Genomic DNA, 27,857 nt, shown 5'->3' with positions numbered 1-27,857 from the left:
CCTGGCATTTCATTGCACCAGTGTGTAGCCTCCTCACTCTGCTATGTGCTGTATTTGATCTGTCTGCCGGTCAAAGTGATCGTTGAGAGGAAAGACTGAAGTGTCAGAGATTTGGATGCACTTATTCCAATATATGAATACAATGGGAACTGGAAATAATGTGCAAGGTTTTTTCAAGAAAGGTGAGTCCAGTTGGCAAGATGGTGGCACTGGGATAATGGGACAAAAATGTTTGAGTGGCCACACCCCTCATACCATAAGTCAGACTGATTTCAACTTTAACTCAATGTTCGCTTTAAAGCTGCTTAGAGTCCACCATGATGGATTTACATTTTTGATTTCTGCTTAAACAGTGCAACCAATTGCTACCAAATCTGTGGATCACTATCAGAAGAATGTTATCAAAAGTTGAATATTTTTTTCCATAACTTGTCTAATTTTAAAGATATTGACCAATAAACTTGACTTCGGTGGCATTTATCAGGAAAATGATCATAACACAATTTAATTCTCACTAGATTTAAACCTGTCTGTTTGGAATTGCCTGTTTTCTGGTGTTAATGATCCAGAGCTACTTCAGGATTATTCCTTGTCATCAATGAGTCCTCCTCAAACAGTTCTACAATATACTGTCACTTTTTACTATTCGTGTGCTGGATGTAATGTGCAGAGACTTTTTTTTAAACGTTCTATGGTGCAGAGTGAAGTTAGAAAACTTTGTTTTCACCCTCCTGGTTTATCTGCAATGAGGATCTTTCTCCATTTGCTTTGTGACTGTTCACGTGTGTCGGTTATATTAAGTTTGAATGATTGACTTAACTGCTGTTGTTTGTTTTTGTGCATTGCATGTCAGCTATATCAAAGGTCAGTTAAGCAAGCGACACAATCCCAAGTTCACAACTTTGTGATTGGTCTCATTGTGAAGTGAATTTGCAGGTCTTTGTAAATCCTGAAAACTACTCCTGTGGCCATAACTTTGGCCGATTGAACTGCTTCCTTCTGTCTCAGACTGATTCAGAACTCTGCGGCACGAGTGCTGACCTGGACCAGAGGCAGAGAACACATTACACCTGTCCCAGGTGGAGGATCCAAGAGCAGCGGAAAACGTAAACTTAAAATCTACCTCTTCAGTCTTGCTTTTGACTTAGAATTGTCTTTTAGACATTTTACCTTAATCATTAGTAACTACTTTTACTTATTGTTACTTTAATTAACTGTATAGTATAATTTGTATTCATCATTATTTTTATTCTTTTCTATTTTCGTAAATTTTTTGTTGATTCAGTTTTTATTCCACACTATTCTACCACTCTTACCATTACTTTAGCCATTTTATTATATTATACACATTTTTAATTTTACTGTGTGCATTAGTCTCAAATTGTTTATAAATCTTTTTATCATATTGTCAATCATACTGTATGTGAAGCACTTTGAACTGCACTAACCTGCATAAAAGCTGCCATATAAATAAAGTTTGGATGATTGATTGATTGATTCTGTTGAGGACAAAAAGAAAGATTTCATATGGTTTAAAATAAATGTCTAGTTAGGACGGTAACTTCAGTGTAAATATGTTTTGTTAAACAGCTCTGAGACCTGTGACCTGAGTACTGATACATCTTTCCAGTCTTGGTTCGGATTAGGAAAGATACTTTAACTTCAACCTCTCCTTGTGGATTTGAGGTGTGTCATGGGAATTTCTGTAAAGTCAAGCACAAATCATACAGTTGTCTCTTGGTAAGTTTAATTCGCACCTGCAGGTGGACTCAGAGTACAAATCACCAGAAGGACATTATACACTGAGCAAAGACTTAGAGGAGAATGAACATTTTTCACTACAAGCCCCTCCCTAAGAGAAGCAAAAGGTTATCAATCAGCTTCTTTGATCTATGATCAGGGTGTGCAGACATCCTGTCTCCATCTCTGTCCCAGCCCTCTGGAGTGACTTCTTTCATGTTCCATCTGTCCCAGAGATCCCTTATCTTCATTTACAAGACAAAAGACCTCCGTCCTGTATACACGTAAGAAATCCCTGCACCCATCTACTCAAACCCCTTGAGTAGACCATTTTGTCAGGTGTCACACAAAGGGAGGAAGCCATAAACATCTATTACCTTAAGCAACACTCGTAAAGTTTAAGTTAACCCACGAGAACCACATCTGTTCATTCATCTTTCTACATACATGTCTGTTTTGTCTATTACTCATTACACAAATGCAAAAACAGCCAATACAGGTGTTAAAGTGGTCTTCTCCCTGTTGAGGCTCAGTCAGGCCTCAACTGCATTTGGTCTGACTTTCAGCAAGTTAACACCTGTGGTCAACTGGATGGAGGTCAGGTGAATGACCTGCTGGGACATGAAAAGATCCCTGACTGCAGTGGCTGTTTATTTCAATTTCGGTTAAAGCAATTCAATATATAGTTTCTGAGTTTGTCACACCACAGAGAAATGTGTTATCAGCCACCCAAGCAAATTTGATTGCTTAGAAGAATCGGCAAGTATATAAGATAGGGTTGAAAAAATAAAAGAGCATTATCCTGTTCACACAGCAGACAACCGCATGCAGCAGAACTGCGGCAAGCGAGGAGAGAGACCAGGAACAGTTGTGTAACTATCATGTTTCAGCTCTGACAGACTAGTTGTTATAATAATGATGCTACTGTGCTTTAGATTTAATATAGTTTGGGGGGTGGGCTATGCTAATGACAGCTGCACTTAGTCATGCACGTTGACCAGTGTTGGGACCTGGTTTTTGTGAGACAACACTTCGGTATCACATGTTCAGTCAAAAGCCTGAAGCTGCATGTTCCTCCAGGACTCAGTCTCCCAGGGGGCATCAACTTCACCCAGGGACACAGGTTTCAACTCCCATTGGTCACTCTGGACCCCATGACCTGTGAGGTCACCGGGCCAATATAAGGCCTGTTCTCCCCCTCTTCTGTCTCTTCTGCTCTTTTTCTACACTCCCTCCACGGAGAGAAGGCTGTCAGCCTCTTTCCCTGCATCGCCGAGGGAAGAAGCCTGGCTTCTCCAGCTCACATCTTCTCTTTCCATCCAACTCTTCGAGAGGAGCACAAAGGTGCAGCTTCCAGCTCATCTCACCAAGGAAACCTCTTCGCACTCCAAGCTCTACCAACCCTTCAAGCAGCGACTCGATGTCCTGCTTGCAAACTTCAGCCAGCAACTGAGCTGCACAGCTCAACAGAATCACTAAGGCGGGAGCCACAACCAGCCAGAAGACTTCACAGAACTTCGAACTGCACAGCAACTTCCTTTTTCCCCTTTCCACGGACGGTTAACACAACTGGGCTTAATAATTATACTAGGCTAAGCAAGACTTTTTATTCGATTCTGTATGATGTTGAAGTTTGATTTGTGTTGTGATATTGTGGTTACAAGTTGTTGAGAAAGTTAATGCTAGTTATGCTCTTCAGTCCTTCCTTGCATACATCTAGCAACCTTCTCTAATTTGGCACACACACAGACACACGCATAACTCTTCACCTCATTATCTCTACAGGTCGTAAACATTCCAATAGGGGGGAGGGTGTTATATTCAATTGGCCAGCCGCCATTTTGAAAGCACGCTGACTCACACAGACACACACACATACCTATCTTTGTTTAGTAATTAGACCGTTAGTAATTTGTGTTTTTATACTTTATTATATTCATAATAAATGTTTTTCTTTCACAAATGTTTTTTCATTAATGTTGCATAAGTGAATTTTGCCAACCTCTACACTGTCAAGAACTCCATATCCTTCAACTTAGCTAACTATCTATATGGTAATTTTGGTTATAGTTATTAATTGAATTGTTAATCAGAGTTCCAAATTTGTAGTTAGTACTTTTATAAGACTTATTCAATAAATTGGCTATCTTTTCCCTTCCTTTGAAGGGTGGTGCCCCGAGGTAACTTTAATCAATTAAAGTTATTATTTAATATTAATAATAAAATATTAATATTTAATATTTTATTTTGATAACCAAATTTATTGAATGCCGAAAGGCACACCATTTTATGGTATCACGTTTAATGCATTATGGCACAACACCAGTAAAGTTAGGGACAGGAATCTACCTTCTAATGTCCATCCATCTGTCTCTATGTGGAACACATATCTCACATTCAACATATCAACTCCACACATGACAAGTGGAAGTGGAGGGATTTGGACATGCGATGCGTTCATTAATAAACAGGTGACCAGGGCTCTGTTGCAGTAAGTGGGGACGAGAGTGTGCCTTCAGTCTGTTGACCAACTCTGACACTTCCACATCCTGGGCAGCAGTCGGCAACTGGGTCAAACAGACTAACACAGACATTCTCGAGTCTCACGGGTGCCGATCATACATTCACAGAATCTCTTCCTGTTTGGTGGTTAAAGTAAAAGCAATTCTTTATACTGAGAGGTATTGCAGAGCTTTTATTTTGAAAAGTTGTGAATTTAGGTTTAAAGATTGTGTTGGTGGCTTAACAGACCTTTGAAATAGCAGACATGCAATGTATGAAATATTAACAACAGTTCCTTAAGTCATTCAAACTCATGGTGGGCAGTAACAGAACAAATTCAGATTCATTTAATGAAAAAACATTGACTATAAAATATCCACCCTAGATAAACCAGGTAGGATGAACATAAAGTTTTCTAACTTTCCTCTGCACCATAGACTGTTTATAAAAAGCTCTGCACACAAACAGTAAAAAGGTGACAGTATAATGAAGAACTGTTTGAGTATGACTCACTAATGATGGGAATATTTGTGAAGGAGGCCTCAAAGCATAAACACAGCCCAAACAGACCATTCCAAACAGGCAGGTTTAGAACTGCCACTGAGCTAGTAAATTATAACAAGACAATCTGAGCTTTAAAGAAATCACAGCAGGGTAAAACATTTCAAGGAAGCACTTCTTGAAATGTTTTCAAATATGACCATTTATTTTCTTTGCATGAAATAAGCTTCTCAAAAGACCACATGTGTTAATCTTTGGAAAAATAATAAAAACCTGCACTAACTGAGGTTTAATACCAACAGTTTAAGATTAGCTATTTGGTTCTGTTGAAACTCAGTGTCAACAGGAAACTTGGAAGTTCGATTTGAATGATGAAATTTCCTAAATGGATTCGAGGCTCCGATACAAACTAAAGCTGCTTTCAGACGTGCACTGAACTCCGGAGATCCTCTGGAGTTTTTCCGCAGGCGTGGCATGTGTGTCCACAAATGTCCAAGTCAGAGCCTCTGCAGTTTCTGTTGTCTTTCTCCGCCTCGCCCCCAGGTATAAAGTCCACAGAAACACTGGAGGAGCTGATGTGAGAACACAGCAGGAGATCCACTGCAGAATTGATAACGAGCAAGCGGGTGGTTTATGACATTTTTATCACGTGGCAGACGGAAAAAGAAAAAACAAAAAGAAAACAAATATTTCTGGGTGAAAAGGTGGAACCACGCCCGCAGAAGACAACGATGAAGATTTGAAGAGAGTTTGTGGGGATAGGAGCCCACACCGTTGAAGTGGAAGTCGCTTTGGATAAAAGCATCAGCTAAATGACATGTAATGTAATGTAATTTAAACAAACACATGTGACCTCTGCAGCGGGATTCTTACATAACACTTCTGCCTCTGCCTGCTGCCCGCAGAGGATTTGTTGCTGTTGTAAACACATCTGAGCAGATAACATCCTGCTGTGTTGTTCATGTGTGAAAGGAAAAGTCCAGACCCATTTCTCTGGAGTTCTTCACGAGGTCATGTCTGAAAATGGCTTAGGTTACGGCTGCTTCAGTACAACTCGATGATACGTGCTTACATTATACTGTATAACTCCATCATGTAAAGATTCTCAATTTTCATTATTACTTCATACCCACAGTACAAATGTATAAATATATGTGCATATTGAAAGCAGCAAAGCTCTGAACTGCAGGAAAAAGGTAATAAAAGTAGTCTGTACAGTTTGTCCACCTGCAATGTAGTATTGACACACTGCTGGTTTCATGCATTGTGTGATGGCTTAGCTCTTTACTGGATGTGCAGCAAACTTGTATTTTCCAAGATGCCAGACTGCAGCAAAGTGAGTTAGGAGAAGCATGAAGGTTTCAGGCTTTTAGGGGAATAAGAGAGGGAATATAATCACTAGAAATGATCTGACTGGAGGGAAGCGAAAGGCCTTAAGACTTGAAATAAGATCCAGTTAATGGCCTTAGGGTGTGACATACAGCTTTACATCCATCAACACCCTCTGTGTTCAAATGGGATTGAGTTACATCTTATCATAATTTTATAACTAGTCAGTCAGAGGATTACATGTGAATGTAAACCATGTGAGTGCTTTTTCTGAAGCTAATTTGAAATTAATGATCACCTTGCTTTTTGTTCAGATATGTGTATTCTAAATATTACAACGGTTAAGAATATCTTATATGATGATGAAGTAGTAATTGTGTTCGACCCCTTTCCCCCAATTTGTATCATATATCATATCAAGTCGTCAAACTTGACACACAAAGACAACTGTGTTTTGCTATACTATCAGAGCATCATATGCTTCCTCCCTGTCAGCGAATGCAGAGATGGAAATTGGATGGATGCACTTTACAATGGCATTTCTCCATAAGTGTACGGAAGCTCTGGCACATTTCCCTACGAAAGATACTTTTAAACTAGACTAAAACTCCATGACCTGCTAGAAACTCTTTCACATCACGAGTTGATCATGGATGTGTGTAACAAGCAGAGTGTATGCATGTTGTGCATCTGCCTATGTAGGTGACCAGGTTCTTGTTAGTCAAACGCATCGTAACTTTCTGCTGCCCCAAGATATCAATGCATCAAGTGTTGGTCTGACCACACCTCGTTTAAAAGGAGACATATTATGCTGTTATTCAGGTTCATCATTTTGATTAGGATCATTAAATGGTTAAAAAGGTTAACATGATTTAATGTTCAGAAAACCATGTGTGGTGTGGTCCATATGTGTGCTGAAACCCCAAAAGGATCCTGAAACAACACAGACTGATTCAGCAGCTGTGAGTAAGTCCTCCCTCAAGCTCATCTCATCGTAAATCACATTAACACAAACACAGACGACATGGTTTGCCTTTAAAAGCTCGGTCAGAGACCTGGTGTGCAGGGGCCGGGGATGACGTCGCAGTGTTGCTGCTCTGACTAGTTGCTCTGGTATGGTGTCGCTGCAGATGAATGTGATGATTAGAGACCAGAGCACCATGACTTTGTGTTGGGTGTTTACTTTAAGCAAGATTCTCTCCAAATGTTAGTTCCACTGACGCTGAGCAGACTTACAAGTGCTGTATTTTATAAAGTGGCCTGCAGTCATTGGACCGCCGCTGTGCTCTGTGTGTGTCTCTGTTTACACCAATTATGGTCATTATTGCACTAAACACAGATCTTTAAATATCCAAGCAAACCTTATGCTACTTTTAAAATGATATATAAAAAAGAATAAAGATTTATAAAGAACTTGTTAACCGTATTCTGGCCTGTTCACCGATTCTAAACATACCTGTTCTTTTGTCCTGTGTCAATGATCTGGAACATCTTCAGAATAATTCCTTTTCATTAGTGAGTCCTCCTCAAATTACTACAAAATACTATCACTTTTTATGTGTTTGTGTTCTGGACTTTGTGTGCAGAGCTCTTTATAAACAGTCTATGGTTCAGAGTGAAGTAAAACAAACTGTTCATCCTACCTGGTTTATCTGCAGAGATTGTAGACGATAGTTTTTATAAAATGAAATGGAATTTGCTTTTAACTGTTCATGTGTGTGGTTTAAATATAATTTCAAATTATTAACTTAACTGTTGTTATTTTTTTACATTACATGTCGGCTATTTCAGACATATGTCAAGCTATCAACACAACTTTTCAAAATAAAAGCTCAGTAATACGGATCAGTATAAAGAATTGCAGCAACAAATAAAGAGAAATGTGTAGTATAATAAAATGCAAACAGAATAAAATACAATGTAAAATAGCTCAGTCAAATATGGATGGGTCAGTCTTAAGACCATCAGGCAGTTGGTTCCAGCGCTGTGCTGCTTACTGACTAAAAGCTGCTTCTCCATGTTTAGATCTCACACTGGGTACCACCAGCAGACCACTCCCCATGATCTCAGAGGTATGGCAGGGGTATATTGGACTAACATGTCTTGTAGGGTTTTGAGCAGTCAAGTCAGTCCTGTAGCTTAGATTAAGAACTGGGTTGATGTCCTTTAACAGTCTTTTGAGATTCGGTTAAAACATTTGCAGCTGAATTTTGGATGAGTTGGAAGTGCCTGATTGTTGAATTAGTTTTTACAAATCTTGTTTTGTCATGAGGTCCATTTAGGGGGTTCAGTATCTTGCCCAAGCATGCAGATGGGGAAGACTGAGGATTTAACTGCCGACCTACATAGTGGACTCATTGTTTCCCACAATGCATTGTGAAAAGAAGTGTTCAACCGATGGGATACTAACCAAGCAATATTTACCATCATGCTTTGAGCTCGCAGCCGAGTGTTGAGATGAGAGAGGGCAACAGTAAGAGCCCAACCCGTCTTATAAATGTAAATCAAATACAGCATCACAGCCCATACTGCGGCAAATAAGTTTATTTCTACCTTTAGTTATGGTCATTTAACATGCTTTTTACCATAAAGTATTAACACTTAGTGTAAATTAAACTTTTGAATTTGTCAGGGACAATGAAAACAAACAAGGAGAGCCTGCCCTCAGTTTGGAGCGTCACAGTAAAGAGTCTGGATGGTTTTGTAAATTAGCTTTTTCAGTGATTAATCTTTAATACATTAAAAAAATTAAATTCATAAACATATTTTCACTTTGTTATTATGGGTAAAAGTTTTTACGATTTTGTGCAAGTTTGTAACAACAGTTACATTTATGGCCGGCTTCCTGCTTTTAGCATTTTGGTCTCCATCAGGGGTCATTTCCTGCTTTCCTCCAGTGTCTTCCCTAATACATTTCTGATTGAGCAAAGTGAGGACACAAGTGAATCAAAACCAATAGGTTTACAATCAACACCGGTTCTTTTTCGTTTTTTATTGTTCTTTATATTTATAATTTGACAATTAGAAGTTTTTAATGTTCTTTGTTTTATTTTTAAAAAATATGTACGTATGTAAGTGAAAAATGTGAAATAAAAAAAAAGGTTACACGTCCTGGCCTTAATTGGTGTAAGGTTTATAACATAATGTTGATGAACGCTGTTCGAGGGGCCAGCTGGGAATTTTTGCTTGGGTCCCCGATAGACTCCAGAATTGCCACTGCCTGTAGTTTTTGTTGAATTAGATCACTCCCTCTTGTGCTTTGAGCTAGTGTCTTTGCTATTTTCTCCCTCCATCACATCATTACTCTAATAATGCAGTGTCAGAACACAGACCAAATCTAAACGATAGAATACTGTCTGTGTAGACATTTGGATATTCATAGACACAGACACAGTAAACTGGATAATCAAACAGTTTAGTTGAAGGAGAAGCATCCCAAGCATGTTTTATAGTCTCAAGGTATTTACAGAAAAAGACCCCAGTTGTTCTCTGACTCTGACCCACAACCCATTCCTAACACATGGTTGGTTAAATATAGACATAGTGCAGCACCTGTTGCTGCTGCAGCTTTATAACCAGCGAGAGCATTTATTTTTAGAGATTAAAGCCACTTGATTGCTTTTTGGAATAAGTGGGGCTTCAAAAGATAAAGATAGCAAGCTGACCTTTTCCCGATGATTCTCTGAATGTGTCCAATATCGGTTGTAGACTAATCCAATGTATTTTTTTTTTTTTTTTTTTTTTTTTTTTTTTTTTTTTTGACAACGGTGAAGAACACAACTGTGTTGCTGAACTTCAAGTCCAGTGTTTGCAACACGACCTGACCTTTCTGACCAACCTCTTTCTAACTCTGACTCTGTATGTAGATGGGTCCTCTTCACGTGACCTTGTCTCTGGTACTAACTGTGTTGGTTTTTCTGTTTGTTCAGATAACGATGTTCTCCTCTCGAGTTCTCTTCCTCATCACCTCTCAGCCCAGGCAGCACGGATGTATGCAAATTGGCTACTGGTAAAACACTCAGTCTACACTGACTCCAGATATGCATTCGGTGTAACTCAGGATTTTGATGACCTTTGGTAAAATAGAAACTTCCTCTTTCAAACAAAGGGCTGTCACTCTCACATCTGACATGTCACTTCCTTATTTTTCATACACAGACAGTATGTATCACTTCTGATATGTCCTCCTCTCTCTCTGCAGTACAGTCCACTGTTACTCCTCCTGAGATCTCCCTATGGAAGACCTCTGGTGCTATGTTCCAAACTGGTGTGTGGTATGGCCCTGACAACAAACCCTGTTTGCCAAAACATTTCTTTCCTCATTATGCTAAGTTAGCTCATGGTAAAGATCACACATCTAAATTGGGGATGTTATCTATGATCATGGAACATTGGTTTACGAAAGGTTTCTCCACCTTTGCTCAAAAATACTGTCAGGCATGCGTAATCTGCGGCACACACAATGTTGGCAGGCCAGTGGCTGTAACCAGCCAGGCAGCACACCCACCGCCTGTACGACCTTTTGAACATCTGATGATGGACTTCATAGAGCTATCACCATCAGAAGGTAAATCTCACTGCTTAGTGATGGTCGACATGTGGTCGAAATGGGTTGAAGCCTTTCCTGCCTCAAAACAAACTGCAAGTGTGGTCACCAAGCCAGTGGTGGAGCTGTGGAACGAGAGAACGGCACACTCAAAACTAAGCTTGCAAAGTGCTGTGAAGACACAGGTCTCACACGGACAAAGGTCCTGCCTCTGGTGCTGATGTACATGAGGATGAGAAAACGAATCTTTCAACTCATGAGATTCTCTTTGCATTGTTGTCCTCTCCACTTCCGTCAACAGACTTGTGTGATAATGATGATTACAGGATTACTCAATTACAGGAAAGTACTTTTTTCTTTGCACAAAAACAGCAGCAGTTACCTATTGTGTCCTCATCGCCATGCATCGTCTGTTTTAGAACCTCTCCATGGTGGATGTTAACTCTCTACGTACACAAAGTGCATGGGTTGAAGACTCGTCAATATTCTTCTATGATTTGATGTTTGTTATTGATGTTTGTTATGATGTTTCTTGACTATTTTCTTGTTATCATATCTATATCATATTTTCCTGTCTGCTTTCTGTTTTGTTTCCTGTTTATCACATTGTTTAAAAACCTTCCTTTTTAACTTCTCGTGGTTGCACTCTGAGCCATGTTGCTGACTGTGAAACCCTCTGCAGAGCTAAAACTTAAACCTCTAAGACAACTCCGGTCTGAGAAACTCATTATTTCATATCTCATGATAAATTTCCACGACACTCACTGACTGCTAAGTTTGTAATGTATGGTTGTATTTTCACTGTGTAGGCTAGAGGTTCATTCTTCTGACCAGAGCCTTATTTCATTATCTTTGCAATGAGGTTGTGTTTTCATCCCTATCTGTTTGTTTGTTTGTTTGTTTGTTTGTCTGTTTGTTTGTAAGGAAGATAACTCAAAACAAGAAAAACAGATTTCCACAAAACTTGGAGGAAGGATGGATGAGGGAAGAACCCAAAATTTCGGGGCTGATCCACATCCGGGGGGCGAATCCAGGAAATCTTTTTTACTTTCTATAACATTGTGAGATTTTCCCAGCGTTTTCCTAGAGAATATTTCATGGATCTTAATAAATTAAAAACAGGCACATTAAGGGAATTCTGTGAGTTTGTAAAACTTGGTGCAGCTAGATTGAGATTAAGGGGACTGTTGGGCCTTGGCAGAGGTATACTGAGGTATACCCCATCCTAGTCTCAGTCTGTGTGGATAGCTGAGATACAGCTTGTCTCATCCGTCTTGGTCTGATGATTGACTTCCTCTGTACAGTCAGAGCCTCAGTCAGGACCCTCAGGAACCAAGGAAGACGGAGAGTGGAGTAACAGGCTACTGAGTCAATACGGATCTCCCCAGAGGCCTCATCCCAGTGTGTGTAATGTGTGTGAGGATGATGTGGTGCGTTCAATGCCTCAGGCACTTGCCCCTGCACTCTGCTGGAGCGTAACGCACGGCGCTGAGCTGAGGGGCGCATCCAGCCGCTCTGCACACACACTGTAGGGGCTGGGAGAAGAAGAAGAGGAAGAAGAAGAAGATGTCAGTGGCAGAGAAGAAAGCAATAAGCGCTACAGCCGAGTCTAGGAAATGCGCTGGACGTCTCTGGAGGCTCTTTCCTCACCTGCTGCTATGTCTGTCTCTGGTCGCCTACGCTGCGCTGGGTGCGCTCATCTTCCAGTACATAGAAGGAAAAAGCGAGCCCAGCAACCAGAAGAAGTACCATGAGTTCCTGGGTCAGATTATCACCACCGTGCAGAACCTCACCGGTAAATGACCACACATTTCTGCTCAGTCACCATCTCCCGTCGCCACTGCTCCTCTCTATCCACATGAGTGGACTTGTAATGGTTGCTGGTTAAATCGTTGGCGCATTGATTCATTTGGACCGTGGCGTGCGAACTGCCACAGCCAGTTTACCAAACAAAGCGCGAATACCAGTCATGGCTCATTACTCACTAAGCCCTATTTCATGTGCTCTACATCATTTTTATTTACAGGCAACTACTCTTACACTGATAAAGACATACTGTGGAAAGTAGAGCGTAAGATGAGAGATGATTTCCAGTCCATATGGCTCCAGAGACCTGACAGGTGGAACTTCTTCGGCTCCCTGTTCTTCTGCTGCACTGTATTCACCACGGTTGGTAAGTTATCATATATACAAATATATCAGAAACCAGCCTGTGCAGCATGCTCTCACAAATGAAAACATTCAATGTGTCTGTGAATGATTGCATTTTCAATTCCAACAATGTTGTGATGAGATGTGTGACATACATGTGATGAGCACTTTTCTTTCATTTTCAACAAAAACACAACAGTTTATAAGAATTTAAATCTGACAATAGTGCTAAATGAAATGGGATGGATCATGGGATATGTAATCCTCACCAAAAATGGTCATACATCATCTAGTAACCAAATCGTTTTGAGTAAACATTGAATTATTTAACTGTTTAATACAAGTGGAAGATGAAGTATTTGTTTATTCTTTCTGTGTGGCCTGTACAACATGTGCTGGTAATTAATTTAGTAGTTCTGAAGATATTCCACAACCCATCGACGGATGGGTCACTGATACTGATCCTCTGGGAATAATGATTTTTAAAAATAATAATAAACACCCACTTTGACTTAGAGCTTTGGGGAATATTCTTCGATGCATTATAAAAGCTGTGTGACATATTATGCAAAGAAACGTAGGCCGGTAACGAGATGGTTATATGCTCTTAATCTTGCAGTGAAGATAAACACATGTATCTCATGTGTATCTCACAAGAGGATTAAGTGCATTCCCATAACAGTTCAGGATTTATTATTGGCTTCATCAGTCATGTATGTTGTTGTTTGATTTGATTTTTTACAAGAAGTGAACACATTATAAACTTGGCTGATTTGCTCTTCTCCCTCTGTGAAACACATGTCAGAAATGCACTAAAATGGTCAGCACTTGCTCCGCCTTTATAAACTGCCCACTGCAGCGCTGTGCCATTATTCATTAGCCGGTCTCATCTCTTAAAAGTTTTCTCCACTGTGGTCTGTTTTATGTGGTTTGCCGCACTTTGGTACTAATGACTGTGCTCAGCTCCTTGTTACCACACATTTAAAATGCTAGCTGCGTATAACTGTGGCTGAGTCAATGCGTACTAAACGGTCCGCCTGGTGTATACATGTCAGGAGATCTGCTTTTTCCTCACAGTGATACTGTACTTCACACAGCAGCCACTGGAAGCCTTGCTTACTCTGCAATGAACACAGATCCAACCGTTAGAGTCGTTTGATTGGAGGGAGGTGAAGGGAGTTGAGGCAGCTTTCATTCTGGGCATCACTGGAAATCATTGGACGATATATCTAATTGCCTGATCGATCAATCACTGCTGCAGTCGAGGTGAAGAGGAGCCTGGACAGAGATTGTGCCAATGAATTTCACTGTTGCACTACTCAGTATTGTTATGTAGTGGACTATGACCAGTTATGCCGTTCTTATCAGCTCTGTGAAGACTTTTGGTTCACTCTCATCCCTCTGAACCTGCAGCAGCAGCAGCAGCAGCTGTTTCAGAGAGAGAACACTCTGATCAATCCACTGTGCTCTACCTGCTCCGCAAGAAATGACAATTTAGAGACAAGCATTTAGCAGCTGAGAGCAAGATGTTTTTCTCGGGAGCTGGTGGAACAACAGAGTTAAAAGAGAGGGGATATTCATCAGGTGGTCAGAAACCTGACTCCAGATGCAGAAGCTCTTGGCATCAATAAGCAGAGTCTCAAGGGGGTGCAGTTTTTAACCCTTTCAACAAATGAGTAATACAGTGCTGCTCAATTTGCACTTGTAGCTTAGAGAACAAACTCGTCAAACATCAACAACACTGCACCTAAATGTTTTACAGCCTTTGAGTTCCTTTGCAGTGTTCACACAGCTCAAGATGTCGCTCTGCTTACCTAGGAGCTGCTTTCATGTGTAGTGCTGCTGGCTCGCTGGACATACACGTTCTCTTAGTTAGAAAGGGCAAATAGATGCAGCAAACATTAGACAAAAACATTCTCATTCATTCACTTCATTGAAATGTTAAATGCATAGTTTGCTGGTCCCTCAATCAAAACAATAAGAAAAGTCAGGTTTTGGTGGGATCATGGGAGTTGTAGTCCTCACCATCATTGTGTCAAGGCGAAACAATGAATGTTTCTCATGATCCCAGGGACCGGACGTGTGTCACTTTGTGAAATACACCAGTCTCTGTTGATTATAAGCTCTAGTTATAATATGTTAAATGTTTTTTATTGCTGAATATCTGAGATTAACACTTGTTCTTAAAGTCTTTTCAACTGATCTAAAGTTACTGTTGATCTTTATGGATCTGAATCCAGCCCTTTGAATGAACATGAACATGCACTGTTCCCTCTGACAAAGTCTTCAGACAGATTTGCATGATATAGAATTCGTAGCAAGTTGAACAATTATTTTGCACCTGATGTTATTTTCCAGTTTATGTGCTTTTTTTTTTTCCTCAGCTATTCAGAAAGTTGTGTGTATTTGTCATATGTGTATATTCTGCTGACATGTATATGTTGTTGTCATTTATATATTTATGGCTTTAATTAACATAATTAATGTAATCCCTTTTTTTACATTTACACAATTTTTTGTCTGCCATAATCTTTTGCCACAATCATTATTTTCATGCCTCCGCGCCGGCGACAATCAGTGGCTGGAGCCATTATTCAATGTCCCATTCTCAGTAACGCTGTATCTTAAGAATGTCATTCACTTGGACTCAAGGATTCATTTATTAGATTTTGATGGCTGGAGGTCTAAGGTCAGTGTCACCATGACCTCACTTTCCTGAGGATGTGATATTTCAGGACTGCCCGTACTGAATTTCATTACATCTGGCTCAATTCACTTTGACTCACTGATGACTGGATTAGAAGTTACTAGTCAATGGTAAAGGTCACTGGGACCTGTTTTACCTTGTGAATTTAATATCTCAGAAACTCCACAAGGGAATTCTTTCAAACTTGGCTCACATGTTCACTTTGACTCATTTATTAACTGGTCTGATTTTTATAGTCAAAGGTCACAATCACAGTGGCCTCACAAAAAATGTTTTTGACCTCTTGAATGTGATATCTCAAGACTGCCTTGAGGGAATTTCTTTAGTTACAGGTAACAGTGACCGAATATGTGCACTGGTTGGCAGAGGCATAGATCCGCAATGCAGTAATTCTAGTTTTCTATTGCCACTTGTTTCTCTGAGCTGAACAAATCAGTGACTTCAATCCCTCACCCAGTGACTGAGTGTGTCCCTTCGCCTTTGCTCAAAAAATAATCACAAAAAGTGATCCAGTTAAATTCATTTACCTTAAAAGATTTGTTCATGTACACACAGTTTATTCAAACCCTTGGTCATTAATTGTGTCTGCAGCAGAAATTCATTCACCTATCTCTAAATTCAAAACAAGGAATTACAGCCCAAAACTCAAGGATGTGTAAATAATTTGATTTGTTTCATCCTCTGTTTCATCCTCTGTTTAATTGATCCTAGTAGTAAATAAATACTAGTAAATATAGATTTTGGGGTACCTCAGGTGCTTGTAGAGGAAAGATCCCATGTGTTCACAGATAATTCTCAGGTTAAACAGCCTTTAGATTGTACAATATCCTAAAGAGGACCAGTGTGTGGGCCAGGGGTATCTGATGGTGATCACCAGGTCAACAAAGTCCTTAGGAATAATCTGTAACAATTGAATGGCAATTGTTGTTGAGATACAGTCTTCTATAGACCTTGAACATAATGTTGTATACAGCGCTAACATACACTGCATTGCTGACCAAGCAGCAGACTGAGAAGCTGAGATCCTAAAAAAGTTTCAGGCTCTCTTTCTTCCTTATGAGGCTTGAGTGTGTCTCAGGGGCAGATGGCAGCTGTTTTTGGATGGTTGCAATAATTGAGGCCCGTGGACGCTGTGTGTTAGTCCCTGTGCCGCCAATGCTCCATTTACAGTTTATCAGAGGACACATCTTGCTGGTGTAAAAATAGATTGTAATGCTTTAAATCATGGCATATGATAAAGGCATTTTTATTGCTTTTAAAAAGGAAGTACCTTGGAGTTTTCTTGGAGTTTTGATATGTGTATTACAGATGTTCCTATTCTTGATAGTCTTTTTTGTATCTTCTTGGCCTCGTTTGAAAATGCTCACGTATTTAAGTGATTGGCATAACCTATAAAATAATCATAGATCCACTGCCATTCAGCTGCAATTAGTTTATGCACTCACTGAAGTCAGGCGTCATCTGAGTGCTACGGTTGTATACATGATGTGCTTGTGTCGACACAATGAGAAACAGCCCACAAATCTTCCAGCAGGGCGGATCTTAAGTGGCCTGTACTTACCTCCACAGCTATGACGCACATAAGCCAGTGAACCATGGTCTGAGCGAGCTGTGTCTGTTTGAAAGCATGTGAACATTTCTTTGAATGTGCATGTGCTGTCAGCAGACTGTGGCCCATCAGGGGGCTTCAGAGGATGATTGTGATTGTAGCAATTTCGCAGCTAAATTGTCTTTTTGCATTTTTATCAAGAAAATAACCAAACGACACAACTTTTTTGAAAATGTGTGTGACTGCAGAATTACATGTGAATCCGTTCAATTCAGACCCTAAGTAAGCACACTCACAAAACTGTGTCTGTAAGAAAGATTTAAAAGAGGATAAGTTGTTTGCCAGATGGATCTCCTCAGAGAGATTGTTCCAAAGAGTGGGAGCCCTGACAGAAAGGGCCCGGCCACCCTTAGACCTCGACTGGGACAGTGGAATGGCCACTAAGACCTTGGCCGAGTCAAAAGAGCTGATATGTACGAAGACGAAAGTCCAGAACTGGCCCTAAAAGTCAACAATAAAATCCTGTAATCAATTTTAAGATTTACCGAAAGCTAACTAAGTGAAGCTAAAATCAAAAATTTTCCATGAAGTGAATTTGAGTCCAAGGGCAAATATATGTTTAGCAGGTTTGCAGTTCGTTGAGACGTGATTCACTGCAGGGTGATGATCTACTGATTGATTCTTGAAATAGCCCAGACCAGACGAAACAACCGGCTCCACAGAGGAGAGAGATGTTCATGTTTTATGTTACATGAAGGTCATAATCCATTATCCTGTACACTTGGAAGGGAAGTGGGAAACAAAGGATTTTTGTTTATTGCAATCTACAACTTAACAACATGCTGCCACTGAGTCATGCATAGCCTACTGGTCCTATGTCAATTGGCTTTCTATGGCACTGTTGTCTGTCTCTTTGTTTAAGAAGTGGAAATCTCAGTTAGTACAGACTTGGTTGCCATAAAATATTTTCTCTCAAACGTTTTATCCTCACATATTTAAAATCAATCAATGACCTAGTGTGGTTTTTTGATTACGTTTCAATTTCCAGTGATTTTTCACGTATTAGTGGTCAGTTCGTAAATAATATGTCTCTATCTTCACATCATTTACATCTAGTATTTGCAGTTTGTTTTTTGTCTTGACATGATTCAATGTGTAAGAGCCTCGTGAAGATACATTAGTAAGTCTGTTACTTTCATATACATGATAAGTGGTTAAGGGAAGCCAGCTAATGGCTAATGGCTAATGGCTAATGGCTTTGCAGCAACAGGAAGTCCACGACTCAGTGAGGAAAAGGCACTTTCGGAGTAGGACAATGTTTTCTTCACCACAAAAAGCTTATTAGAGATTGTTAGAGGTTAGAGCCTCTGTTCTCTGTGCAGTTTGGAACTTCATTCATCTCTCCACAACCAGCATATTATGGTTTTAAAGCAAGGCTTAAGTGAACGGAGATCATAACACTAATCCCCTGTTGTTGGGAAGTGAAAGCGATTATTTGAAAAGGTCTCAATGGCAAATAGTTGTGTCAAATTATTGTTGTATTTATACAATTATTTAATCAAGTTTGCCATTGCAAATGCCCTCCAGGTCATTTTGATAATGTGATTATTTTTTATTTGGCCGGAAACAGACAGGGGTGCTGATCTCCATCATGGCAGCAACATTAATAGAATCACTTCCAACTTAGCAAGTTATGTTCAAAGTAAAATGATAATGTTTGTTTCATTGCTGCAGTGTTTTAAACCATTTATTTAAATCATTCAAGCTTAATATAACCAAAAGACGTGAACAGTAATATAGCCAATTCAATTCAATTTTATTTGTATAGCACCAAATAATAACAAACATTATCTCAAGGTACTTTACATGTTAAGGTCGAGCCCTTAAAAATGATAGAGAAACCGTTCTCTACAATGAGCAGCACTTTGGCGACTGTGGAGAGAAAAAAACTCCCTCATTAATTGAGAGAAACCTCTAGAACCAGACTCCATCTGCTTCGACCGGCTGGGGTGAGCAGTGAGAAATGGGGAAAAGAGGAGAGCTGGGTGAGACCGAGGGCAAGCCATTGGAAGAGTATTCGACAAAAAGGCTGGCTAGCAGTTGGATATTTCCCCATACACTTTCCACTTCCATTCTTGGAGGAAACCCTGATAATGGTGTCACCTTCAGCAGTATCAAAGAATCTTTCTTGTCCTACATATCCAAATCAGAGAGGGAAATCCCCGAGAACGTACCGCACACTATCTTGGATCTGTTGATCAGGCCACCCTCATTCAGGACATTTTGGGGGGCAGGGGCTCAAATGAGAAAAGGGAACTTCTCATTATAATTCATTAAAAAAAATGCACTTCTCTGACTTGCTTACCAATTTAATTTAATACCCTCACACTCACATAATTGTTAAATACTTAACAGTTCACACAGAGACAATGGTCTTTTTTAGTATTCACTTCAGGTGTATCACAAGGACAGGAAACAACTAAGCCACAATCTACATGTTTTCTATGCTACTAGTTTCTAGTATATATTTAGAATAAGTCACTACACCAGGGAGAGGAACATAGTGAAGTAAGAATTTTCAAAACTTCATTTTTGCCCATGACAATAAATCATTTGAATTCTTTTGTTAAATAAATGACACTTCAAAATCAACAAAAATCTTCAGACAAAACTGAAAAAGCTGCTCTCTACATAAATAAGCAAACCAACCTACCCTCCAAACTACAAAGTTGACCTATGTTTAGTTGCAACAATTAGGCTTAGTGAATCCTGCTCTCGTCTCCTACTCACACTGCAAAAATACTGAGAAAAACACTGCAAAAACATTTGAAAATGCAAAAATAGAGCAACTTCATTGAAATCATTACAAAAACGTTTGTGAACTTTTAATGAGTATTATGAAGTATTATTATAAATAATAAATCATTGGCATTGTGCTGCATGCATGATTCAAATTAATTGGTTACTTTTTGTTTCACAAGTAAGGTAGCCTTCAGCTTCTGTAGCCAAGCAACAAAACTGAATTGCCTGAATACATTAATAATCCAATACATTATCCTTATTATTACACTTACCACACACACACACACACACACACAATAACTGGTGACAGGGACTTGTTTTGCTTCCATGTCTTCTTTAACTCTAATGGAAAGAAAACTTACAAGAATACACATTTAGATGGTGTTTGCTCCTACCCTCCGTCTGCCTGCATCAGTAGATTTCTCCTAAATTCACCAACAAGCTAATCTGCATATTTAAACAACATTTCAGGGGAAAACACTGTCTTGATGTATAAGTCATTAACTGGGGAAGTTCTGTGGTGATGTGTTTTGGTAAATTTGTTCATGTTATTCACCAGCAGTGCCAATTGGCATTTTAGCTAACGTCTAATTTGCATATCAGGTTGGCGATTGTGATGACGTCATTAGATACAAATTTGACTGTATTCACCTGTAGTGTCTCCACTTCAGTACAGAACATTAGCCTGTAGGCCCTAACTCAGTGATTCTCAAAATGGGTGGCGGACCCGTTTTCAGTGGGTCGCGGGCCTTTGCAAAAAAATTATAAGAAAAAAATCCTTTGCTTTTAATTTGAAGGGGATTTTTTTATGCAGCGGAGTTCTGTCTATTCACACTCCTTAACTTGAAGTGAGTGCTGCTTAATTTTCTTCAAAGCACATTGTTTTTCAGTATTTACCTACTGATAAGGTAATCAGAAGAAAAGTTAATTTTGTTTACTTGAATCTTTTTGAATTGCACTTTTTGTTTAATTTAGTTTGTGGATAAATGCTACTCAAGACACTGAATTTTTTCCATAGTGCAGTAATGGTTGTCATAGATTCAGTGAGTGAGTATTCTTAGCTAAAGCTACATAATTTGAGTCTTTTTGAAACTACTTCTCAGTAGTATTTCAAGTTTGTGCATGAAAGCACTGTTGAGTCTGTTAAAAAAGGCTGAAGTTACTGAATTGTTATGTATGTTGTTTTACCTTGTGTCCTTAAGATGCACTTTTTGGTTTTTAATTCAAATGCAGCTAATTGAGTGTAAAAGGGAATATTTCCCTCTCTAGCATCGCCACCTGCTGGTCGTTTTGGTTTATCATTAAACTTGTTTCTTTGTGTTGGCATACAGTGATATTCTGTACTATCTCAGGTTCAAACTGCACCATCTTTTCATTAAATAAATTTGAGAAGTTGAACATTTTCCTCGATTTGGGTCGCGGCTTGTCATTAAGGGGTGATGGTGGGTCCTGGAGCCAAACCAGTTGAGAACCACTGCCCTAACTCATTACATTAGCTAGTAGCTCCTGCGTGTACATTAGCAAGATACATGTTAACTATATTTGTTTTTGTCTTTTGGCTAATTAGCTGTAAACTGGAGGCACTGGTAGTTGAGTCCTTTGTTCATCACCACTCAGCTCCACACAAGCGGAGAAAAACCAGCTGGGACAGGAGCTGGAGGTGGGAGGTGCCGACTGTGTGCTCACCACTGTGCAGGAGATGTGGAGGGAGGGCGGGTAGAGAGGCCATCGGACAAAGTCTCACCTCCCGACCTGATAATTAGATTTTTTATTCAATCTATATTTGATTGACAGGGAAGCTGTGTGCAAACAGGAATATAATATTCATTTTTATTTAATTTTTTAAATACCACCCCAGAAAAAGAGCACTTTCTGTGAGGAAGAAAAAGGGCAGGGGCTCAAGTCCCCTTTGATGTCTCTGTGTGCGCACGCCAGCCCTCAATGATGTTTTAGATTCCCATGATTGCCGTCAGATTCCAACTGAAGAAAACATCTCTGCACTTGTGACACAGCTGAGTCACAAAGCCCTCATACAAACTCCCATGTTTGTTATTGGGAGTTGGAGACATATGAGTTATGTTAGGGAACTAAATGAGAATGGCTTTCTCTTTCTTCGCTCCTGTACATGGGGCTGATCTTCTGTTTGGAAGTGACATCACTGTCAACTTTATTGAAACCAGCAAATTTCAGTGTCGTCCTCTAGCAAACACACGTGGATGCTATCTCCTGTAACCGCTTAAATATCAGCACTATCAGAATCTACTATCCAGACCTCCTCAGTGACTTCAACGCCATTCTAAACAGCTCAGTTTGGGTGATGGATGTGGTGTCAACCTCAAATGGTGTGTTAGGTAGTGATCATTTTCTGAGATGTTGACATTCATACTTTAATTTTTATTTCATAAAATTACACATTCGAGCACACAGTGTGTGTTCACTGAGAATGTAGGGGTATCAGGGTAAGAAGCCAAAGCTCTACAAAATATTCTGTGTATTTCACGCAATCAATCACCAATACAGGACTTGGGCTTCTCTAACAAGATTCAATGATATTGTTTAGGAATTTAATCACAGGTATGGTTCAAAGGCGTCGGTTTCATCATCATCTTTTATTCATGGGGAAAAAATGGGTCAATGACGAATGAATTTGTCACAATTTTTATTGATAACATTAAAAGTAGTAGTCAGGTTGACTTGAATGTGATTAATGTGGTTATGAGTAGAGTTTCTAATCCCTTACTTGATTTGATTAGGGTCAGAGATCTTTAAATTCTACTGTTACTTGACATTACTAATGTGTCCATTTTCTCTATATTGTTGCAGGGTATGGGGAGATCTATCCAGTTACCCTGTCTGGTAAGGTGGTATGCATTTTGTATGCCATGGTGGGCATCCCTCTTATGCTCCTGGTCATCCTCGATGTGGGAGACTTCCTTGCCATGCTTATGTCCAGAGCCTACGTACGCATTCACAGTCTCTGCAAAATGCTCTTCTCCCACACCTGGTCGCCGCTGAAGTCTCGTAAGAGGGCAGCGGAGTCCAAGCACTGGGCCCTGAATGATGGTACCTTCGTTTTTAGCCACGACGTTGTTATCCGTGAACCCCTTGACATCCGGGAGGTGCTGCGCAGCCAGGAAGACGTGCGGCATAAGTCAATCCAGCTCCAAAACAACAAAGAGATCTTCGAGAAGATTCTTGCCAGGGATAATTTACTCAGAAAGGGCCCACTGCTCAGGACCTTCTCCTGTCCAGAGCTGAACCGGCTGCCACCACCACCCAAAGGATATGTCATATGGGACTTCTCAGGGTTAGGGGATGGGATGGAAATGCTGGATGTTCCCTTTGTGCTGATTCTTTTAGTTGTGTTTGCCTACATTTCCTTTGTAGGTTGGATCCTGCCGTATTGGGAAACTCAATTCAAGGGCTTTGACCCCTACTACTTCTGCTTTATCACACTCACAACCATAGGTTTTGGCGACATTGTACCCCATCACCCCAAGTACTTTATGCTTACCTCACTCTTCATCATTGCCGGCATGGCCATCATGTCCATGGCTTTTAAGCTGGGCCAAACACGAATTGTAAGCTGCTACCGCCAGTGCATAAAGTTCATCAGCAGGGGAAATGTGGAGACTTTCAGAGATAAAGAGAATGACTAAGTCATCATGAGAATATCTGCCTCATGTCCATGAGTTGAACAGGCTCACAGTCCTGGCTTTGAAACTAAACGGGACTCCTTTGGGAAGGCGTGCAGTGAATGAATTTGTTGTGCTGGTTGTTTGGCTAGAAGCATGAGCAAAATCTAAAATGTGCATGTGCCAAACGCTTTTTCCCAGTGAAGGAGGGTGATATTCAAAATGATTCCAATAAGAGAAACTTCAAACTCTGCATATCTACATAGATACAGCATCGTGCCAAGGAATCACTTTAGTTGCACTGCGTTAATGCTGTTAAAACTGCTACAGAGGAAGGACACATTAGTGGGTTTGCTTAGTAGTCAGACTCGGAATCCTGGAACACTGTGTCAGGAAAATAGTTTTGTTTGTTCTGTTAAACTTCACTTTATAACATGATGTCAAATTAACTTGGCTCCCCACACAGTCGGCTAATGGTACATTTTCTAAATCATATTTCTTCCTTGCATTTGAGTTCATTCTCTGCAATGATGCATTTACTGCAATGACTATAAAACAGAAAGATAAAAGATTAAAAAGCTTTTTAACTAAGTGGTAAATAGTAGGAGCTTCTCATACAAGAGACATCACATCTGATTCTGGAAAGAAGTATGTGGAGTTGGAAGGCCGGCCTTTGTTGATGTATTATGTTGGAGCCTGCTTTTCAGGTGTATTTGACACTTTTTTTTTACACTGCATTTTTGGTGTAAAAAAAACCAATCAATTCTAGGTGCATTGGCATTGGCTGGAAGGTTTTCCATATTCTAAATCTGTGTGTAGGAACTGTCCATACGTTACAGAATGAGTTATTATTCCTTCTTACCCTTATGCTTCTCATCATTTACACACAGGCCTGAGCCATTTATGGTCGTGTGCCTCCCACTGAAAGTTCCCAAAGTTTGAATGTAATTACTTACATGTGGTATCACACAAGAAAGATAAAGAAAAAACATATCACAGACCGGGAGGTTCAGATACGATGTCTGAAATGAAACGAAATGATGCTGTGTAAAAACATAAACATTTAATTCAGTACTATTAAAAGAGTACAATTGGTTTTCATTTGCTACTTTATAATAATATGATCAAATTAATTTGTACAGCACTTTTCAAAGTACAGTTAAAAATGCTTTACATGTTGAAACAGGGCTCAAATATTTTAGAACTAAGGCAAATACAATTAGGCAATAAGAAATGTAGTAAAAGATTTTTAATACAGCATTAAAACGATAATAAAATAATAAATCAGACATGTAGGTAATAAAAGGGAGTACTAGGATTTATAAAAGGCATTTTTAAAAGATGTGTTTTATGAAATGATTTAAAAAGTGTCACACTAAAAGCCTCAGATCCTCGGGCAGGGAGTACCAGAGCTGAGTCTTGACTGCAAAAGCCTGTTCACCTTTAGTCTTGAGCCAAGACGTTAGAGCAGCCAGCAGAGCCCTGCCAGAGGATCTGAGGCTCTGCTCCACTAATAGCAGAGCAGCCATTCAGCCATGCATCTGGAGGCTGAGCCATGAATTGCTGGATACGAGATTAGTAAAACGTTAAAATCCGTTGTAAAACTGACAGTTAAGCGGTGAGAGAGGCTTGAACTCGGGTGATGTGGTCTTGTTTTGTAGCTGAGCAGCTGAAGATGTGATACTTTTACGGCTAAGCCCTGAAAACAATGAATTGCAGTAATCTAGTTTGGATGAAATGAAAGCATGGCAGATGTTCCTCGATCAACTTTAGAAAAAATTACTGAACTGTGAATTGTTTGTGATTTGATTTCCAAGAGAGAGGTGTGTCATATATCAGACTCAGGCCTCTGGTGGCAGGTTCATTATTTGCAGACAAGGGATGGGATGTTTCTGCCAAGACAATGATTTCAGATTTGTGCTAACAGTATTTATACTTATTTTAAGTGGGTTGATAACATAAGCGATACAAAACAATAACAATGCGGACTCGTCATCGTCAGTAACACATCGTCTAGAGCAGTGGTTCTCAAATGGGGGTACGTGTACCCCTGGGGGTATGTGAAGGTACTCCAGGGGGTACGTGAGATTTTTTTTAAATATATTTAAAACTAGCATCCATTCAAAAATCCTTTCAAAATTGTTATTTAATAAATATTCAATAAAATATAAGTGTTTAATAAATCAGATACTGATGGCACAGCGCTGTGTGTTACATCTTTTTTTCAACCAAAAATACTTTGCGCTGGTTAGGGGGTACTTGGCTGAAAAAATATTTCACAGGGGGAACATCACTGAAAAAAGGTTGAGAACCACTGATCTAGAGCACAGCACATGCTCAGTGATCAGGGATGAGAGAAACCAGACACATTTTGATGCAGTTTCCATCCTGAAGACATGATTATTAAAACAATAAAAATGTATATCCATATCTTCAGTAAAGAAAGTTACTTACTTTACAGCTATTCGGGTTAGCTGTTAGTTGTTCGGGTTGCCCACTGTTACACATCCACAAAGTCAGCAGGGGTCCTAAATATATGAACATCCTCAAACAATATGAAATGAATGTTTACAAAGGTTTGAATATAAAACTGTGCACACGTATGGTTAATGAATGAGCTTACACTTGTGTTTACAGTAGAGGAGGCTGCAGCAGATTTTATCAGTATTGTGTTGAGCAGCTGATACTTTAATTAGATTTCTTCCAACAAAATAGTATATAGCTTTTAGGTGTATGTAAAGTATATGATAATATAATATTTATATTGCAGACCGCTGAGCACTATTCACAGTTTTGTGGAGTGGACCTGAGAGGGCAACAAACACATAAAACACATGCAAATATACAAAAGCGCATTCACAGCATTTAGAGGAAAAAGCTGCAAAGTTAGGAAAACAAACAAACAAACAAACAAAAAAGAGCTGCACCAGAATAATGCGAACAAAAATAGAAGTAATTCAAATATTGAACCCAACTGAAGGTAACGTGGTTTTTGGTCACTTGGGGGCAGTGGAAGCAAATCTGACAGTGATGACATTATCAGTCTATGAGATCGATATGCTGTAATAGCTGCTGATAGCACAACTCAATGAAAAGTGACACTGTGAGAACAATGAGGGTGAAACCAAACACTTGAGTTGTTCATACAGATTTACATAATGGTCCTGACAAAGCTAAAGAGGCTGTGGTGCCCTCAGAGTAGTTTCTCAATATTTCATGGTTATGTTAATAACTCATAAGCAAATAATTCGACAAATATTAAAATTATAGCATGTATAAAGTGGAGACAAAAAGCAGGGGCATCCTTATCAGGCCTGCAAAGCTTACATTGAGGAGAATGGAGGATATGGGCCCTGAGAGCAGGGCCAAACTTTGCTTTGTGCTGAATCACCTTTCTTGAGTTGCCACAGTCACTAGGCCACACGAAGCTGAAGTATGAGGACATGCACACAGTTTTATTTGTCAAAGTTCACATGGTCATATACATGTTGTACTCTTTCTCTAAAATCTGATTTTATTTTGTTTTTGCAACTGTATGCTGTCTATGAGCTGTTACTGAGCATGTCTCAAAATCTTTCTTTGAATCATATGAAAAGATCTATTTTGTCATTTGCATTTCTTAGTAACTTTGATGTGCACACACATTTATAAATCATAATTGATATTGATTATTGGTGAATATCGATATGCTGTATTATTATAGTGTGGTCTGATTTTAATAAAAGTCATTTAAATTGCTTGCATCTCAGTAAAGTTTGGAGTTTTTGTATAACAACAGTGTGACATCAGAATTTGAATATACTGTGCTTGAATAAAACACCAGTACCTTACAATTGTACCTACTACCTGAGTACTTCGTTCCTCTCTAGCTCAGTAATACCAAGGACCCGTAGTTTCTATTGTTAAAGCAGTTCCCAGTCCTTTGAAAGAAATGTTTGTTAATACAGTTGAACTGAGTAAATAGGTATTTTCATTTAATGTGTCACCCACTTATTTAGAGGCACACTTTACTACATTCAACCGGTTGTGTTATTCAGCTGCTAACTCACAAGTGTGACATGATGTTGTGTGATAATGTATGACCCATATTATAATAATAATAAATTTATTTATAGAGCACTTTTCAAAATCTAAGTTACAAAGTGCTTTATGAGGGCAGCAAAATAAAACAGACAGGTCATAAAATCATGAGCACACCAAAAATTAAGGAATCACAAATATAAATATTTAAAAACAATAGTAATTTAAATGAACTCTAAAAATGTTTATTAAAATTAAACTGGAGCCGTTCAGTGAAAGACCTGTTGCAGTAGTGTTTACAGAGCACAAGATGGCGCTGTTGTAAAACATGATGTCACTGTCAGTCTGGATTTCTCGTGGTTCCAACCCTGACAG

At 39.4% G+C, this 27,857-nt stretch overlaps 1 protein-coding gene across 1 annotated transcript; it reads left to right on the top strand.

The window, feature by feature from the left end:
- The first annotated feature begins 12,029 nt into the window (after positions 1-12,029).
- Positions 12,030-27,205, top strand: kcnk18 (potassium channel, subfamily K, member 18). The gene is made up of 3 exons (XM_035171823.2): positions 12,030-12,413; positions 12,645-12,791; positions 22,651-27,205. The coding sequence occupies exons 1-3, from the start codon at positions 12,185-12,187 to the stop codon at positions 23,484-23,486; spliced, it is 1,212 nt and encodes a 403-aa protein (XP_035027714.1). The 5' UTR covers positions 12,030-12,184; the 3' UTR covers positions 23,487-27,205.
- The last annotated feature ends 652 nt before the right edge of the window (positions 27,206-27,857 follow it).

The sequence above is a fragment of the Hippoglossus stenolepis genome, chromosome 12 (genome assembly GCF_022539355.2).
Source record: "Hippoglossus stenolepis isolate QCI-W04-F060 chromosome 12, HSTE1.2, whole genome shotgun sequence".
NCBI lineage: Eukaryota > Metazoa > Chordata > Actinopteri > Pleuronectiformes > Pleuronectidae > Hippoglossus > Hippoglossus stenolepis.
Note: the sequence above shows the minus strand (reverse complement) of the source record. Positions and strands in the feature narration are given on the sequence as shown.